Here is a 19,532-nt window from a genome sequence, read left to right on the forward strand (position 1 = left end):
TGGCCTAATCCTCACTCTTTGATCCCGCCCTGCTTGTTCCAGAAATTCTCTCTGATCCCTCGTCTGCCCATGCACCATCATTTCTATGCTTTCTTCAGGATCACACTTAAATGCTACTCAAGTCAAAGGCTCCCTTTCACAGCTCAGGGTCTACAGTCTTTGGTCTGTACCCTTTAATGACATACGCACTGCTTGGTGCTGGGGTTATTTGTGGAAGATCTCTTTTCCTCTATTAGATCGTATAAGGAAGGGCAGGTACTGGGTCTTATCTTATTTTTCTCTGAGGACAGGAACTGCCAGACAAGTGAATGCAGACTCACGTAAGCCAGATGTCTGGCCTCCTCCTTACTTTGGGCTTACTGCCCCCTCTAGGAGGAGGGCCGTGTTTTTTGTATGCAGGGTCGAGTGGGAAACATACGGTGTTCAGGACATTGTATTTTATGGCAGCAACAGATTAAGAAGCATCCTGACATTCAATGTGTAGAACACACCTGGACTTCTCCTTCCTCTGCTGCTATCGCCCCTGTACGGCTACGGTGCGGCTGCTTGCCTTCCTGACAAGGTAAGCAGCTAGCTCAGTGGAGGGCCTGTGGAATAATGCCTTGGCCAGGTGATTCTGGCGTCCAGACTGATACCGCTAATGACTAGGCCACACAGTCCAGACCTGGTCCACGGCACTGGTTCACCTGCCATTTTCCAAAATCCCTGTAGGGCCTCCCAGACAGGGACTCGATCCCACGTTTGGGCAACTAAGGACTCGCCTAAGGTCTCTGCTGAAGGCGGAATAGTTGGTGTTAAAACAAGAAAATCTAGTTTCAGGGCTCCTCGCACCTGGGGCTGCGTTTATTTAAAACCAGGATAACCCGCAGGCCCGGAAAGGGTGAGAGAGGGGTCGTGGGGGGCTGCAGTCTGACTCCTTGAAATCGCTGGGCTGGAGAGAGAAAACGTGCCGTAAGGCCACCGCACAGCGCAGCCAGCAGGGCGGAGGAAGTCGCAGCTCCCTCCCTCCGCGCCCGCCTCCTCTTCCGGGCCCCTCCCGGCTCCACCGCGAACAGGAGGGAGAGGGGCGGCGCGTGGGGGCGGGGGAGAGGCCGACGCGCGCAGGCTCTCCCAGCCACGGCGTGAGGAGGGGCTTGGGCGCGCGCACGTGCGTGCGTGCTTGCGTGTATGGGCGCGGCCCACAGCACGCCGTGCGTGAGGCGGATGTCCGGGCCGGCTGAACCGGGGCCGCGGACGAGATGGCGGAAGGCGGAGGCTACCGTGAGCGACCGGATGCGGAGACCCAGAAATCCGAGCTCGGGGCCTTGATGAGGACTACGCTCCAACGAGGGGCGCAGTGGTGAGCGCCGGGCCCTCCTTTCCGCCTCGCAGAGCCAGGGGCTGGGGTCGGGCGGTCAGGCCGGGCCCTTCTTTCTCGGCTTGGGTAGGGGCCGGGAGGGGGCGATGTTAGTGACTCTGAGAGAGTGGCCCGACCCCTACCCCTTAAGAGAAGGAGCCTGAATCACCTCCGGGAAAGCGTGAATGGAGCTGAGGGTCGTCACGGCCCATTCGGCGCGCTAGGAGGAGGACCCGGCGGAGGCTAGCGCTGCAGGATGGAAGGGCGTGCTCACGGGGACTTTCAGGATGAGGAGAGTCCTTTACCTTGAGGATTCGCTGTCAGACTTCGGGCAAAGGTGTCCACACCTCACAGACCCTGGTTCCCTACTGTTAAAACTAGGGTAACGATATTTGGCCCCTCCTTCCCCAGCCCTCAGTGAGTTGAGGCGTAGATTAGAAGTAGACACTTTGTAGCTCGTAAACTGCCGAACAGATGCCAAGGTCAGAAGCTCAACAAATGTCTAATGAACGCCAGGTTATTTTGGTAGCAAATGTCAAAAATAATTGTGGCAGCAACATTTCGGAGTGAGAGAAGGGGGTAGCTTAGAGCCTTGCTAAAAAGAAAATTGAAAGTCCGGGATTTAGAAGAGCAAGTCTGACTCGAGGTTTCTTAATAAGTTGTCTAGTAGAAGCGACGGTACTTCCACTAGTGAAGAGATTCCTGGGTGGTATTATTGTGTGGGAGCAGAAAACTTGGTCTTGATTTTGCAGTGAATATGATTGAACATTCCTCTTTAAGAAACTATGGTGGTGATGATAATGGCACTTATAGTGACAGAGGAATTGAGCAGGGAAGAGAAACATTGGGATGAGGAGAAATTCAGGTACATCTTTACAGTGTTCTTGAGCTAGCCAAGCTGTGGAAAGCAGGCAGGCAGAAGTACTTTTAGATGTTATCCTCAGTAGGTGTGTTATATGAAGAATGCTCAGCAGAAGCAGAGGAAGTTTCAGATGGACTAAAATCACACACTTAAAGTGTTTGGAGGGAAAGAGCATTTTAGAGATTTAGATATATTTATGGATCCTTGTGGCCTCTGGAAAGCTACCTGATCTCTGAGGTTTGTTGGTTTTAGAATTTGAAGGACTCACCAATATAAAAATTGTTATGCTTTGTTCCTCCACAGAGGTTTCCTTTTCTCTTAATTGTAAAACAGAATAGTGACACTTTAAATACATAATCAAATCAACTTAATGCTTTTTGACAAGATAAACATATCAAGACACTATTTTACATATATATCTATACATGTGTTTATGTATATATGTACATACACATATGTATATACACACGTTTTTTGATGTTTGGTCCTCAGAGGAAAACTGAAGTAGATGTTATTATCTCATTTTTAGAAAGAAAGTTGGCTTAATACTGTTTACATCAAGCAAAGCAGTGTAACCAAACTGTCTACCTGGACACGGACCTCTATAAAGATCATTATGAAATTAATGACATGTTCGTTAGCAAACAAGATTTTCCCCATAGAAAAAATTTATTTAAACAAGCATTTTGAAGTCAGTCAACTTTCTTCCTTTCATTTATTCATTATTCTTTCAACAATCATTTCATTTAATGGATCCCATCCCTGGACCAGGATCTCTGTGCCATGTGGGTGCCTGGGGGCTGCTCCTGCTCTTGAGAAAGTGTTTTTTAGTGGAGATTGCTTGTTCCTTGAATGGAAACACCATTAAAAAAAATTAAGAGAACAGCTGCAGAAACTTACTACCACAGCTTCTCTGGTACAGTAAATTTTTGTCTGTCTCTAGGTATCTTATTGACAGCCGGTGGTTCAAACAGTGGAAGAAGTATGTGGGCTTCGACAGCTGGGATATGTACAATGTGGGTGAACACAACCTGTTTCCTGGCCCGATAGATAACTCCGGACTCTTTTCAGGTGCAGTATCCTGTTGCTTTTCTAACTGAAATGTCCACCTGGGTAGTGGCGTGAGGTCATGTGTATCTGTAACCTGGACATTCCCACTGTGAGGGGATAGAAACAAGTGTCCTTGACTTGTGTCTATAGCAGTAGTCTTTACAGACCCTCAGGGATAAGTTAGGCTGCTTTTTTCCTAAATTAACTGTTGTTAATGAGAGCATGCTTCTAGCATTTTAAATTTCTCTCTCTCTTTTTTTCATACTAGTTCTGCTAGAGATTTCACTTTTAAATTAGTATATTGAATGAAAAGAAGTACAAAATCATTTTGAAATTTGACCTGGAATCTGAAATTTGGGAACCAGAATTTTCTGTGTTACCTTTACAGTGGAACCAATAGTAGACCTGTCGCCATTCATCAAGCATTCCTGTGATGACTGTGTTTGTCATAGAAGTAGTGTAAGGAGAGGTAGCAAGTCAGTAGAATTATGACCACAGTCAGCTCCCAATGGAATAAATGGCTGAAAAAGTGATGTATGACACACCTAAGCTTGGCTTGCACCTATAGATGTACAGAGATGACAGTTGGCCTTTTCTAGGCTTTGTTCTGCCTGGCTTTAAACTCCCTTGCAAACAGGACAGAGGTGATCTGTTGCCTGGACCACCAAATCAGGGCAGCAGGAAGGCAGACAATGCATGAGGCTTGATTCAGGTTCCTGGGTGTTTTTAAAAGTGAGCAATGCTTCAGCATAGACCTTGTTTTAGGGGAAGTCTGAATGACATAATAATGTCATATGCTTTCTTTCCTGATATGGGTCAGAGGGTAGCAGTATACCATGAAGTTGCCCCAAAGGATCATTGCATTATGTTTGCACCTTGTCGTTTTCTCTCTTGTTTTTTGGAAAGGAAAATTCTTAAGGCTTTTAGTAGTAATGGTGATGAGAACACTGGAGCTAGAGGGTCCCTCTAAAGTCATTTTGTGTGACCTTCGGCTAAGGGCAAGCATTCCTTCTGTGGTCTTCCAATTTGATGTCACCTGACTTAGGCTGGAAACATTTGTTGCGTGCTTGGAAAGTGAGAAAGTACATTCTGTTCAGACCCTGGAATACCAACAGTGCAGGAATGGCCTATCTCTGGCCAGTGAGGGCCACCCTCTTAGTTCTTGGGCTCTTAGTCACCTGCCAGTCCCAGTCTGGCTGCCTTCCCTTAGAGTCATGGGAGTGGCCTGCAAGGGGCTCTTGAACGTGTGGAAAAGAGCGGGTAGAACATCTCCTTGCTGATGTCTGCCAAGCACTCCTTTCTCATTTCCACCTGTGCCCCTGCTGTATGTCTGGTGGAATCCCTGTGCTTAGACCAAGCTGTGCTCTCATTTTCCCCCTTTATTTGCTTCTCTATTGAAGAAATTTGCAAAGACTAAATTGTCATTTCAAAACCCCTGTGTGATTTTTAGCATGATGCCCTTGGACTGAGCCAGTGTTAAGTGAAAACAGTGAATTGCATTGAAAATTCCAGTTACGTTTCCTGCCTTTGCACTATAGTGTCATAAGAATGATTTGTTTGAGAAAATTGTCACTTAAGCTTCAGAGGAGAAAACCCTGTGGAACTGGTGTACTTGGGGTTGATGATGCTGAGCGCTCTTGGTTCCTTTCCCACATTTAAAGATTTCTGGCTATTTGGTCCAGTAGAGGTGACCAGACTTGCATAGGGCTTCATGTTAGAAATGAAGAAACTGTGTGTCTCCAAGTAAGACAGATGAATAACTTACGAGTTTTAATTTGCAAATCAAAGAAAAGTTTGGAGTTTAGGTGTCAGTTTTTTCTGGAAGTTCTTGATTCAAGTAGACTGGTAAGTACAACTCCTGGACCATCCTTCTGTTGCTAAGTAGAAAAGATGTGGTCTGTCAGTGTTCATAATCATGTCAGAGCTGCTGTGGAAAGTGGTTGGCTCATCAATGAGGAGGATCCACCATTTTTAAAAAAATTATGGCAAAATACACATAACAAAATTTACCATCTTTAATATTTTTAAGTGTACGGTTTAGTAGTAAAAGTATATTCACATTGTTGTGCAACACAGCCAATCTCCAGGACTTTTTTGTCTTGCAAAACTGAAACTCCATACCCATTAAGCAGTGATTCCCAGTCTCCTTCCCGACTCCAGCCCCTGGCAACCACCATTTTACTTTTTGTCTCTGAGTCTCACTACTCTAGATACCTAACATAAGTAGAATCATACAGTATTTGTCTTTCTGTGACCAGCTTATTTCATTTAGCATGATGTCCTCAAGGTTCATCTATATTATGGCATGTCAGAATATCCTTCTTTTTAAAGGTTGAATAATATCCCACTGTGTGTGTATACCACATTTTGTTTATCCATTTACCTGTCTCACCTTGGTATTCCTGTTCTCCAAGGCTGCTTCATTCCTTTCCTTTTTCCTTGGAAATGAAAAAGGCAAAGGTGGATCAGATCTGAAACTCCTTGAGTAGGGACAGTAGACCTGATGGGATGAGGGGGTAAACTGGTTTGAAGGGTGATGGGAACCCCTGGTCACCTTGTGAGTGCTGCTTTTGGTTTTTATTTTTAACGTTGTCTGCCTTGAGTTACAGATAAGTTGCACCGTTGTGAGTACTTTTGGTTTTCCCAGCTTCTTGGCTTCCACTGCTGTGGGAGTATGTGTTGATGGGCAGAGGCTTAGCAGAGAGGCTCCCTTGCTGGGAAGTGATCAGTCTCCCCTTGATCCAGTGCATTGGTCCTCCACTGAGAGTGTGTTTCAGACCGTGGATGTTCTTTTCTGACTCCCAGTCATGTGGCCTCTGGGGGTGGGGGTGTAAGATGGATGGTTAGCGTGTTAAAGATGTTCTCCCTCCATAGGGAGGTGTCCAGTTGGGTTTTGACTGGGAGTGTTGAAAACTGAGAATGCTAAATGACTCTTGGTAAAATACATTTAACTTCAGTGACTCATTTGTTTGCTTCCTTAGTAAATCTTTCAGGGGAAGATGATACCTGACCTTAATGCAGTTTCACTAAACAGAATATTGTATTAAATATTTATAATAAACAATTTTAATTGTGGAACCCTGTAACACTTTAAAAATGTAAATTAGCGTTTTTCTTTCTTCTCTTTCCTTCTTCCTCCAATTATGGAATAAATACAAGTTCCTGTAAAATGTTCAGAAAGCATGGCTAAAGACAGAGTCATCCAGGTCCGCTCTGTGTTATGACCAGTGACAGAGTTTTGGAATTTTGTACCTGTTCCTATAAATACTTCTCTTATTTCTGAAAAGTACAAAAGAATCATGTAAAACAAACATTTCTGGGGAGAAGGGCAATGAGTTATGTGCTGTTTTCCTTTTTCAGATCCTGAGAGTCAGACCTTGAAAGAACATTTAATTGATGAATTGGACTATGTATTGGTCCCAGCTGAGGCCTGGAACAAGTTACTAAACTGGTATGGCTGTGTAGAGGGCCAGCAGCCCATCGTCAGAAAAGTGAGTACATGAATTGTCACACCTACTGGTCAGTGTCTGGAAGTGCTCCTCGGGGGACACTGACTGGTGTTGGTTTCCTGGGGTACTGAATGTACCTAAGAGGTTGAATGGAGCCCTCCAAACATCAGCTCTACCCAGTGGCTTGGGCTGTGTACAGTGGTGTCATGAGAGCACTTTCTGGAAGGTTCTATGAGAAAAAGTTCAGTTGGGCTCATATGGATGTACAGGAGCATATTGCTGTGTTTACCTTAACCTTTCTGTTACTGCTTTTTCCCCTTTGCTTGAGAATCTCTGGCCGGACTGTTGAGTATCTCAGAAAACAGGTGTTTATAGCCCAGAGAACAGCCTCTTGAGGGAAGGCAGGCCCTGGAAGAGAGGCCCAGGTTGTTAACCCCACAGGACTTGGGAGAAGACCACCACCCTGATTCCCATAGTTGTTTGCTTCTCCTGCCAGAGGTGGGGCATCACAGGAGTCCACAGGCCTGCTGATGTGTAGGCATTGGGTAAATTTCTTTCTGTGCTTGGTGTGTAGTTCCCCTTCTTAGCAGAGTAGGAAAGGGTTGCAGTCCTGAGGCCAACTTCTAAGAGTCACTCCTCAGGGCCAGAACTACCTTCTTCTTTCTCCAGCTTGAAACCTGGGACCCTGAGAGGGGTTAGGAATCAAATAGTTAGGAGCATGCCAGTCTTCTGCAGATGTCCCTTATTGCCCACAGTCCTGCCATGAGGTGAGCATTCTGCCAAGGGATTTAACTGTATTCTCTAGGCCTCTAATTCCACAGACCCTGCAGGGGAGGCATCATGATCCCCACTTAAAAATGAATAGTGACTTTCCTTTTGTGCAGTGTGGTTGCTAGCTCTGGTTCCATCAGGGTGCTCTTGGTTGGCCCTAATCAGTGGAAATAAGATTTTTAAACTCCTAAGGCAGATGCCAGTGGCTTTAGAAGTCTGTACTTCTGATCCCCTGATCACTTAAGGAAACTGATTATCTTGTGGATTCTGCCTTTTGCCACTGATGAGGAATGTAGCTTCCAAGATGACCCCAGCGTGGAACCATTGCTCCTTCACCCATGCCTCTTGTTCACAGGTTGTGGAGCATGGCCTGTTTGTCAAGCACTGCAAGGTGGAGGTGTATTTGCTGGAGTTGAAGCTTTGTGAGAATAGTGACCCCACCAATGTGCTGAGTTGCCATTTCAGCAAGGCGGACACCATTGGTGAGTAGCTGGGCCGGGGTTTCAGGTGTCCATGAGAGTGCAGGGCATTGCAGCTAATGGGAGGGAAGTTAGGGCACCCTCTTCAGACTTGTTACCCAGACAATTTCAGGTTGTGGTTACCAGTCCTGAGCTGGGAGTCTGCTGCCCAGGGCGTTCTTGTGGAGAGCTCAGCCTGGGAATCATGTATGATATACTGGGCGTGGTCTCTGCCCATTTAACATATGGTAATAGAGGTGAAGAAATGCAGGTTCGGAGAGGTTAAAACTCCTTATTCAGAAATCTCAGTGACAAAGGGGCAGAGCTAGTCTTTGAAATCAGATCTCTCTTAATCCAAAGGTAAGTTTTCTGACTTTTCCATGTTGCTTCTATACTATAAGAAGGGACCCACATCACCAAAAAATGAGAAGTGTACAGACAGTTTTTGGGTGTATGAGTGCAGGAGAATGCCCATGGAAGACATTTGGCCTTAGGAGTCACGAAGGGCTGAGGTCAGTCAGAACTTCTGATCCAAAGCATCCTGGGACCATCTGAAAAGGACGGAGGACAAGCATTAGCTTGCTGTGGCTGTTGTTAGCCTTGCATCTGGAGAAAGCCCTGAGTGATGTTTCTGCCTCTCCCCAGCAACCATCGAGAAGGAGATGCGAAAGCTGTTCAACATCCCTGCAGAGCGTGAGACCCGGCTGTGGAACAAGTACATGAGCAACACCTACGAGCAGTTGAGCAAGCTAGACAACACTGTGCAGGATGCTGGGTTGTACCAGGGTCAGGTAGGTGCTCTGCCCAGGGTGTGTGGACAGGTATCTTGGTTCTGAGCATATCAGAAGTGAGATGGTTTGCACATTCCTCATATGGTTTCCCCTTTCAGGTGCTAGTAATTGAGCCTCAAAATGAAGATGGCACATGGCCAAGGCAGACCCTGCAGTCAAAGTAAGTGAACTTTTTCTCCCTTGTGGCTGGGCACACATGTGTAAGAGAGACACCACCTCCTAAGTCAGTTACTTCTGCTAAGAAAAATTTTTCTGGATCAGATGAAAAACATTTGATTTTATATCCAGAGTCTATCATGCTGGCCTTTGGTAAGCAGCATGCTGGGCAGCCATCTCAGGGAAAGCTGTCATGTGTGGGAACAAGGCGGTGCCTCCCTGCTTGCTGAGAATGAGGGAAGGGAGAGAAGGGGCCAGGATCTGGGAATGCTGCTCTGCCAAGGGGCTGCTCTGTTTCTGTCAAGGGTTGATCTTCTCCACCTGTCCTTAGAGGCTTTTATGGAAAAGAAGAGGGCTTAGACATGGGTTCTTCTATGACTTAAAGGTAGTAGTTTGATCACACCCCACTCTTTACCCAGGGACCTGTTCCTCATTGTTGCCCTTGTCGCTTGCTGGGGGAATCACTCAGCTGCTAAACTGGGACTTCAGGCACCTGTCTCAGGATATGTTCATGTGTGCTCTGGAGTTAATGCATGTTCTGAGAAGGAGACAGAACTTTCTCATGGTGTAAGATGGGGAAACTGTCAGTGTTCCAGTAGTTACGCGGACAGTGTTGGTCTTTGCTCTCTTCCCTCAGTTAGGCTTGGCCAGAGCCCATTTTGCAGCTCCTTTGAAATCATGAAAGCTCTGAGTTCTCTCTTGAGAAACATGCAAGACTACGCAACATTTTGCCAACAATATCGGGTTTTATACAGAGCCGAGCCATGGACTTCAGTTTAGGAAGCCCTGCTCACCAGTTCCTGACAAGATGACAGAATAGCTCTAGTAGGCAGAGTAACGATTCCCCTCTGCCGTCGTCCCCAGGGGCCACATCCTCATCCCCAGAACCTGTGAATATGTTAGGTCACATGGCAAAACGGACTCTGCAGATGTGATTAAGGATCTTGAGATGGGGAGATTATCCTGGATTATCTGGGTAGGCCCAGTGTAATCACAGGGGTCCTTATAAATGGAAGAGGGAGACAGGCGAGTCAGATGCAAGGACAGAAGCAGAGTCAGGGTGATGAAATGTGAGAAAGACTCAGCTGGCCATGAGCCAGGGAAGTTGAGCAGCCTCTAGAAGTCCCTAGAGCCGCCACCAAGGAACACAGCTTGGCCCACACCTTGATTTAGCTCAATGAGAATCATTGTGGACTTCTGACCTCCATAAGTGTAAGATAATAAGTTTGTGTTGTTTAAGCCAGTAAGTTTGTGGTCATTTGTGTCTGCAGCCATAGGAAGCAAATACGGTAGCTAACTCCCTTCTTGGGACCAGAAATGCCACAGAACTGAGAAAAAACATAAAAACTGTGACAACCCCCTGGGGAGACAGAAGGTGATTGGCTTCTAGTCTGTGAGGTAGGGTTGACAGCTTGGAACAGAAGATCCTGGGCATACCGGCCACGGAGGACTGTTGGGAAAGTTGTACCTTTTTCTCTTCCTACTGTTGCTTCTCCCCATCCTTTCCACACCCTGAGGCCTAAGAGATTCCAGTAAGGGAAACAGCTTTTGTTAAAGAGCAGTGCCTCACTGGGATTCCTTAAAAGTTGGAGTCTCCTGGTAAAGGGTGTCCAATGGTGAATGAGCTCAGAGCAGAATTCCTAAGGCACATTCTCCTCCCCACCCCCCCAATAGTGCCAGACACTCATCTAGATGTCGAGGATACAGCAATAAACAAAGCAAAGTCCCTGTCCTCAAGGAGCAGAAAACACATAAATAAGAAAAACACACATGTCCAGTAGTTTACAAGTACTTTGGGAAAAAAATCAGAAGAAAATCAGCAAGGGTTAAGGCTTTGGGCATATTTAAACAGGATGATAGGGAGGCCCCACTGAGGTACCATTTGCACATGGTCAGGAAGGAGGTGAGGGAATCAGCAGTGAGGGTGGTGCTTGATGAGGAGAACGGCTTTGTGAGGCAGAGGTGACAGCAGCCAGAGAGATCCTGAGGCAGAAGCAGGCCTGGTTGAAGACCAGCAGGAGTTTGTTGTGGCCGGTGCTGGGAGGGATGACAGGAGGGTTGAGGGGATGAGGCCAAGAGGTGATGAGGTGATAGGCCCTGTGGTCTTTGTGAGACCCTGGATTCTAGCTTTGCCTTCCCGTGAGGGAGGGAGCTCTTTGAAGGTGGTGTGTTGAGGGGAGTAGTGTGATCTCACCTGGCAAACAGCTCACCAGGAGCCATAATGAGAAGCTGACAAGTAGAGTTGGAGTAAAAAGAAAATGACATGTTGATAGGCTCTACTAGTTGGAACAGAATTCTTATTCTGAGTTGCTGAAGAGGATGGAATAAGTGTGATGAATATCCTCAAGCAAAGAGGAAAAGAGGTACGTGAAACAGGAGTAAGGAGACATACTTGAGAACAGAGAATTCAGGGGTGGGTTGTGTAGCAGAATGGACGTAGCTGAAGACTGAATGAACAAATTGGAAGATCAGTTTGGAGGCTTCTAGGAGGTATTATGAGGGGATAGAGGTGGAAGATAATAGAAGCAGAGTGCTTTGGAGGATGGGAGTAGAAATGTCAGTATCCAGATAATAGGAATCTCAGGAAAGAGAAGACATCATGGGTAAGGGGAAGAAAATGTTAGAAGAAATAGTGACCAAGAGTTTCTCAGAAATTATCAAAGAGAAAACATCTTAAATGTAAAAAATGCTAAACCCAAAAGCTCACAGTGAAATCCAGAAGATGTGAGGGAGAGTATACAACTAATGAAGTGTCCTGTTGACCAGAAAAGCAAGGACTTGGTGACTTTGGAGTAAGCAGAGATTTCTTGCACATGACACAGCACCACAAACCATAGAGGAGGAAGTGGATAGAGTAGATGACTTTTAAACAAAAACTAAAAAGGTGGTCACCTCAGGGTCCAGGATGACCACTGGAGCTGACCCAGTCATACCTACATTCAGGAAGCTAGGAGGAAATTTCCCAGAAATCACATATAAGAGCTCCCTTTACATCTCTTTGGCCAATTATGTGACCACACCTGGCTTCAGAGGAGGCTGGGAAATGCCTTTTAGCAGGTTGCAAGGTGTCTAGCTAAAACTTGGGCTTTGTAAACTAAGGAAGGGGAGGTGAAAGGAAAAAAAAACCTTTTTCTTTATTCTACCAGTACTTCTGGCACCAAATGTGTGGGAGTTTTTCCTCATACCAGGCAATTCTCTGATACCAGCTGGGTGTCCTACAGTTTAACTCAATTCTGACTCTGTTTATCTGGAGATAGCCCACAGGTTAAGGGCTCAGTCCCTCCCCACCCCATCCTATGGGACTTTCCAAAAGTCATATACATGAACCGAGGTGTGGTTGAAAGGTGCTTGTTATGAATAACAAAAGACACTGCTTTTATCTTTATCACTTTGGAGCTATTTCAGCAACCAAAGACAAAAGACCAAAATATTTATTTCTTATTATAAATCACAGTACCGCAGGAGGTAACCAGGGATCTGCCATACCTAGAAAGGGAAATTCAAATGGAAAGGCAAGAAAGAAGGGGGGAAAAGATGACTTTTGGGGGAAGTATACTTAAAGGGAAAAGTACAGTAATTAGAAAACATGAGGAAGCTGAGTTAGAGTAACTGTAGATGGATTAAACTCACTAGTCAAAAGACATGAACTCTAATCAGATTTTTTAAATCAGCCATGTTCAGTAGCATGTTGTCTGTCAAAGAAGACAGAGGTTAAAATTGAGGGAATGGGAAAGTATGTCAAGTGAATATGTCATCCAGAGAAAGTCACTGATTGGCTTATTTCTTTTTTTTGTTTTGTTTTTTAAACCCACCTGCAGAATCAGTTTTACATATATCTTGGCAGGAAGACAGCATAGTGAAATTGTTTCCACTCCTTTAGTCACTAGTGAGGGCCACCTTTGTAAATTCTGAGCATTTTCAAATAGTTTTTTCCTTCCTTGTGGATTATTTTAACCTTTGTGTTAGTGCTTTCAAGGTTTTCTATAGAGCTGGCCTCATTTTTCTGTCTCTGACTCTCTATACTGTCTATAACTTTTCTTGCCTGATGTCTATAAGGCGTGGTGAGTTCTGTACCATGGTCCCCTTTGAGACTTTCTGCCCAGAGCTGGAAGAGGCCAGTGTTCCCAAAGCGGAGATGTGAACTGCACGCAGATGAGTGTTAACAGTGTTGGTGTAGGGAGATCACAGCTTAGGATGTTGTGAAGACGATGAGGTTTCTGGCTAAGAGTTTATTGTTATTATAAAGGTAAAGCCAGATGCTCTGGATACCTGAGGTCAGTCTTAGAGGGTGGATTCATTCTCAGAGCAGCGTTCAGCCTGGAGAACATCTGAGAGGCAAGCAGAGAGCAGTGGAGCAAGGAGGGCAGGCATGTTATAGAGCCTTAGCTGTGGGTCAGGGCTTGTTTAGCTGTGATGATAACAACCTGACATGCCAAGGAGCAGGAAATACCTCAGTAGAAAGGTGCCAAGAGACCAGAGGCTTGACGAGAATATCTCTTAGGAGCGGAGGGGTCCTTATTTGGAGGTGTAGCCACTGTCTTCAGAATATCTGTGGCATGACACCCAGTCATAATTGAGTGAGGTCTTGCCTCACTCAATGTTACCTAATAAGTCAGGTGTCCCCACCAGTGCCTCCTTCCCAGCTTACGGTGCCCTAGGATGTGCTGTGAAGCTGCCTGATGACAAGTGACAAGTGCCCAAGCATTTCCCAGATACAGATCACTTTTGCACAGAGGTCTTTTAATTTGTCTGTCAGGGGTAGAGTTAAAGAAAAAAAATAAAATAAAACTTTGTACTATGTAAATTTTCAAGCATTTGTAAAATATTCTTGTGTACTCATCATGGGTTTCTTTTTGACTGAATTTACACTGAAAACTACTGGCAGTATTTCCTAGAGCATTTTAAACAAATGCCAAGTAAAATTTAATTTGTTTTCTTTCATTTCAACCAGATATGCTGTCTGTATAAGAAATTGACAGGTCTTGGATACGTGCAATGGCTTCTATGGATTTTTGCCCTTTTAAGTTCAGGGAGTAGAGTAAGTTACCAGTGAACAGTTACTAAAAAAGGGGAGTGTTAAGCTGTATGTCTTGAGGTTCTATGTCAGGAGTTGAATTTCACTGTCTTGTAGTACCTGTCTCCAGACCTGAGATCACTGAGTCTGCCACATCAGACCAGCCTTGGGTGGTGACTCTCCTGCCTGCCTAGGAGGCTGGGAATACTGGCATCACGGACAGGCCTCAGATGTGTGCTTCAGTCACCTGTGTGGCGGAAGCTCTGGCGGGTCTCACTTAAGGAGCTGCCTGAGTTCTTGGGATCCTTTGCAGCGTGAAGATGAGGCTCAGTGAAGCAAATGCTCCTCAGGATTAGAGAAGGTGCATTTCCCTATGGGAAGGTGAGAGGCTGGGGAGCCTTCTTTCCCCCTCCCTTGCTGTGACCTCAGAGTATGAAGCAGAACTTGGTTCCTGACACCCATTTAGGCCCCGGATAGTCCCTGACATCTGCCTAAAAGTGTGGGCTTAGGATCACTTCTTACCTTTGCTGCCGCGTTCCGCTTGTAAACCCAAATCTAGAAGGGAAAAATAACTGTTGTATGTATTTGAAAGTGTAGCATGATTCACTTCTACATGTTTTTGTAGATTTATGGATTTTAGGAGAAAATTTGATAAAATTGTTATCAATATAAGATTTGGGGCAATTAGCCCTTGAATTAATTAATCTGAAACCTAGGAATAAATCTCAAATAAGATGCTGTGAAAAAATGTTGAAACATGAGTTTGAAAGAGAGAGGTTACTCACATTTGGTAAATTGGAGGACACAAGCAACTCCCGTTGAGTAGCGCAGTGCAACCCAATTGCCATTTTTCTGTTCTAGTGTGCTTATAGCCAGCTGTTTAATTTGGGTCACGTATTTTTGAAGAAATTCATCCCTTATTACCATTTTTCTGTCTTTCACTGGTAACTCTTAAAATTCAGGGAAGCTTATGATTTATAAATCAAACCCAGATACCCTGAAGATCAACCTTGTGGTTCATCCTGAAAGAGTCAGTATATGACCATGTGGACAAATGAGACTGGAAGACCAGTTAATTTCTTGACTCTCACTTAAATGAAATTTATCTTCAAGTAGCATGAAAATAGTCTTTTTGCATTTAATTTTAAATAACTGAATATAGAGGACATTTATTTCTTGAGAAGAGACCTAAGGCGTTAGATAGGGATGGCTTTTTGCAGAAAGTCAGTAGCATTGTTTCTGCTTCTCTCTCCCAGATCAAGCACTGCGCCTAGCAGAAATTTTACTACCTCTCCAAAATCATCAGCAAGTCCCTATTCCTCAGTGTCTGCCTCTCCCATTGCAAATGGTGATAGCACTAACACCTCTGGGATGCACAGTTCCGGTGTCAGCAGGGGGTAAGAGCAGGTCCTTTCACTTTGCTTCCCTTCCCTCCCAGTCTTTTCCCAGGCTGGACAGCTCCTCTGCTGCTGCACTGAGCACAGTAGGATTAGGGTTCCCCATGGGAACCTGCTGCATGTGGTTTCTTGCTCCATTTCATACCCACAGTAAAATGTGTCTCCTAGTTCTGACTTACATGGCTTGACTTCCTATGAGCTGGTATTTTCCCCACAGCCTGAGTCACTTGGTGGTCATGGGGTCACTGCGTTTGTCTGTGAAGGGGTGGTTTGGCTGTGTGGCAGAATAGCTAAGAAGGGATGATTCCCAGCTGTGGGCGAGCCCTGCCTGTTTCCCCTCTGCATGGCTGTGATCCTTTCTTCAAGCATTTCTGGAGCACCTGCCACACAGTGCAGACAGGGTGGAAGAGGAAGGTGAGGTGAGAGAGTGCATGCATGCTCAGGCACAGTCAGGACGGAGTTGGCCTGGTGGGTGGTGGCAGGTGCAAGCTTTGATCTTGGTAACCACAGTGTTCTTCCCTGAAGTCACCTGGCAGGTAGCCTTCCGGTGGGATACAAAATTAGCATTGTTAAAGCCTGAGAGCAGAGAATTCAAATAGCATTTCTCCCCTTACGAATGTGCTTACTGTCTGTTATGTCAAATCAAGATTGAGTGGTGGTGGGGAGCTGGAGGGCTGGAGAGGGAAGTAGAGAGAACTTGTATCATGGAGTTACTACCAGGCAAGGATTCTAGAGGTCCTGGAGGAGCCCCAGGAGGCATCCTGAAGGCATGTGTGCATCATTTGCTTTTATTGCTGATGTGGGTTGTGTCTTCCAGTGGATCTGGCTTCTCTGCTTCGTATAATTGTCAGGAGTCCCCATCGTCTCACGTGCAACCTGGGCTCTGCGGACTTGGAAACCTGGGGAACACCTGCTTCATGAACTCTGCTTTGCAGGTAGTGGGGAGAGCTGCCGACTCAGTAACATTGTGTCTTCCCAGTACTTGAGGCTTGGGTGGGTGTGGCCTGCTCAGGTGTTGGGAGGAGCTTCTCCCAGGGGTCCCTTCCAACCTTTTATTAGTACTTCAGGGATCCCTGCCGGATCATCTCCCACTAGGTAGTACAGAATGGCCTCATCAGTGTTTGTGGCTCCAAAATGTCTTCTTCATCAGTTCTAGGTTTGGTTTTGCAATAAAAATATTTTGAATTTTGTTGACTATTAGGGAATGATCTCCTCAGAAATTACTGAGTACTTGCCTGCTTGATCTCTCTTGGGATGAGAACTCACAGCAACTGGTACCAAGCAAAATTATTCCTTGCTTAGTTTGACGATCTTTTCACCAGTGAGCTCTCTCTCACTTCATGTACCTGACTGTAGAAACTCATAAAATCCTCCCTTGGACACTTCATTTATTCATTCATCTCATATGTATTGGGCTCCTACTCTCACAGGACTAACCTGGGCATGAGCTAGAGTTAGTGTCCAACTACAAAGTTAGGAGGGCACAGTCCCTAAGACTGCCTTCCTTTATTTCTGACACCAACTGCACGTTTTGGGGTCCCAGGACCACCCTCAGTTTTGTTAATTTGCTGGAAGGACTCATGGACTCACTTAAAACTGTTATAGTCACAGTTATGGTTTGTTGTAGGGAAAGAATTCAGATTAAAATTGGCCAAGGTAAGAAGAGAATAGGGCAGAGTCCAGGAGGGCACCCAGTACAGAGCTGCTATTGTCTTCTCCCTGTGGAGTCTGGATGCTTTACTTTGAGTGTTGCCAACCATGAAAATTCATCCAAGCTTTGGTGTTCAGAATTTTTATCGGGGCCTTATTACACAGCATGATTGATTGCTCAGTGGTTAAAGATGGCTGGCTTTATTCTGGATGGCTTTATTGCTGAATATATTCAAAGACTTAAGGCAGAAGTTATACCAATCATATAAAAAGAAAAATTTTAGACTATCGTATCTCATAACTATAGACACAAGTAATGTAGATAAAATTTTAGCAAATCAAAATCAATGAGATATAAATAAAAGTGGTAACACATAACCAATTGGAGTTTGTGCTAGGAGAACCAGATTGGTTTAATGCCTGGAAGATGAATCGGTGTACATTCAACAGTAACAAGATAAAGGAGAAAACCATGTGAACATTTCAATAGTTGTTGAAAGAACATTGGATGAAATTCAGTACCCACCTTCATTTTTTAATTTAAAAAGTTAAAGTTAATATACACATGTACAATATTATTTATTGTTTTCTCTAATGTCTAAATTTTCCTGATTTTCCCCACATGGTTTTTGGCTCTAGTAAAACATTTTGCCTTCAGCCTACTTATGTTTTGTCTTCTCATGAAACAGTGGAATGGCACTTTCAGTAAAAGAATTACCATCTTAAAATGATATCTTAAAAATTATTAACTTCTGTTGAATAGAAAATTGCTGTGTGTCAGGCACTTGGTGTACATAGCTTTTGCCTCAGGGAACTTGTTTCAGAAGATAGTTCTTAGTCAGTGAGTGTGAGCTAGGAGACAGCGTCCCTGGGGTGTTAACCACAGTGTGGCCACCAGCGTGGGTCTCTGGGAGGCTGTGCCTTTCTGTTGTGAGCCCTTCAGAGAATCTGCTGAGCACTTTGTGTTGGAGCTGACCCTCCCTGGTCCTTTAAAACTGGGTTTATCTTGTGTCTCTGCATACTCGCCCCAAAGAATGTGAGCTGTGATCGTGTTCTCTTTCAGTGCTTGAGCAACACTGCACCACTGACTGACTACTTTCTCAAAGATGAGTATGAGGCCGAAATCAACAGGGACAATCCTCTGGGAATGAAAGGGGAAATCGCAGAGGCCTACGCAGAGCTCATTAAACAGATGTGGTCTGGAAGGGATGCTCACGTGGCACCTCGTATGTTCAAAGTAAGTTAATATATGTGCCTCCTTTTTTCCCATTTCGGCGAGAATGCTTTAGTATTGTAATGAAGCATTCCTTTTACTTGCATTTTGGGATTAAGATGGGCTCTGGGACTAAAAGCACGCGTGATCAGATGCTTCTTTTCTGTTGTTCATACACTTATCTTAGGTGATTTAGCTGTCACCTCTGGGCTAAGGATACTTCCGAAATCATTTGTGAGCTGATTGCTCAGAATGCTGTATTCCGGGTAGCAGTCTTTAAATGGTCAACATCCTAAGCCAGAGCATTTCCTGGAAATTAGACCATCAGGATCATCTGGAGGGTATTCCCATTTTCTCTGAGCCTAGAACCTATCTATACACTGTGGTTTGAGTTGAGCCCCCTAAGTCAGGAATTGGGTTGACATATTTGGAAGGTGGTATGAGGGGCAGTTCTCACCTTGGGTCCGTCAGTTGGGAACATGGGGAGATGGGTGAACTGCAGCGGGCACTTGAAGCAGCTTGAGTTTTCCAGTGCCCTGAATGTTTTTCCCTGCTGAAGGGGACGCACCTTGCCTCCATACATTGAAATCTGAAAATACTGTGTGGTTCAAGGAACCTTCATGAAGCATCTGATTGAAAGAAGGAAAAGAAATAGCACCTCAGCTCAGTGAAAAAATTAAGATCTGTGATTGTTTATTGAAATTGGAAAAGAATTCTTTTCATTCCCATGGTCACATTAATCCTTGGAAAATATGTGTAAGTCACTACTTACATATCAAGTCATAAAGGGACTACAACTGGGTGACAACACATTGGACTCAAGCTACTGTAAATACACAGTTGGCAGACAGTATTCAGAGACTTTAGGGTTAGTTCTCTCTCTGCACTGTGTGGTATAGTAGCCACTAGCCACTTGAAATGTGGTTGTTGTGAACAAGGAACTGAGTTTTTAATTGTATTTAATTTTAATTAATTTAAATCTAATTAGCCACATGGGGTTGGTGGCTACAGTATGGGGCAACATGGGTGGAGGGCAGTGGTTCTCCAGCTTTAGGATGCATCAGAATCTCTGGAAGGTCTTGTTAAAACACAGACTGCTGGACCCATCCCCAGAGTTTCTGGTTCTGTAGGTCTGGGGTGGAGCCTGAGAATGTGCATTTCTAACAAGCTTTCAGATGATGCTCATGCCGCTAGTTGGGCACTGTGCTCTGAGGATCTTTGCTGTAGAGCAAGGTAAGGGAGGCAGTTACTTAGGGCTAGGAGGGCTGTTACGTAGAGGAGGATCACTCTGTGTGATGCAGGTACCATAAGTTCTTAGAGAGACTCTGAACAAAGAAAGTAGTTGGTGAGGGATTCATGTTAGTACTTAGGTGGAGTGGCTACTG

General features: G+C 45.0%; 1 protein-coding gene across 3 annotated transcripts in view; it reads left to right on the forward strand.

The window, feature by feature from the left end:
* The first annotated feature begins 1,182 nt into the window (after nucleotides 1-1,182).
* USP4 (ubiquitin specific peptidase 4) overlaps nucleotides 1,183-19,532 on the forward strand; it is a 33,291-nt gene continuing 14,941 nt past the window's right edge. The window contains exons 1-9 of one of the 3 annotated variants that reach the window (XM_032458519.1): nucleotides 1,183-1,339; nucleotides 3,142-3,269; nucleotides 6,609-6,739; nucleotides 7,824-7,950; nucleotides 8,572-8,717; nucleotides 8,816-8,877; nucleotides 15,144-15,284; nucleotides 16,102-16,219; nucleotides 17,998-18,171. In XM_032458519.1, the coding sequence (XP_032314410.1) occupies nucleotides 1,239-1,339; nucleotides 3,142-3,269; nucleotides 6,609-6,739; nucleotides 7,824-7,950; nucleotides 8,572-8,717; nucleotides 8,816-8,877; nucleotides 15,144-15,284; nucleotides 16,102-16,219; nucleotides 17,998-18,171 (1,128 nt within the window). In that variant the 5' untranslated portion in view covers nucleotides 1,183-1,238. The remainder of the gene's footprint in view (nucleotides 1,340-3,141; nucleotides 3,270-6,608; nucleotides 6,740-7,823; nucleotides 7,951-8,571; nucleotides 8,718-8,815; nucleotides 8,878-15,143; nucleotides 15,285-16,101; nucleotides 16,220-17,997; nucleotides 18,172-19,532) is intronic. The other 2 variants (XM_032458517.1, XM_032458518.1) reach the window with 2 other exon arrangements.

This window comes from Camelus ferus, chromosome 17 (assembly GCF_009834535.1).
Source record: "Camelus ferus isolate YT-003-E chromosome 17, BCGSAC_Cfer_1.0, whole genome shotgun sequence".
Lineage (NCBI taxonomy): Eukaryota > Metazoa > Chordata > Mammalia > Artiodactyla > Camelidae > Camelus > Camelus ferus.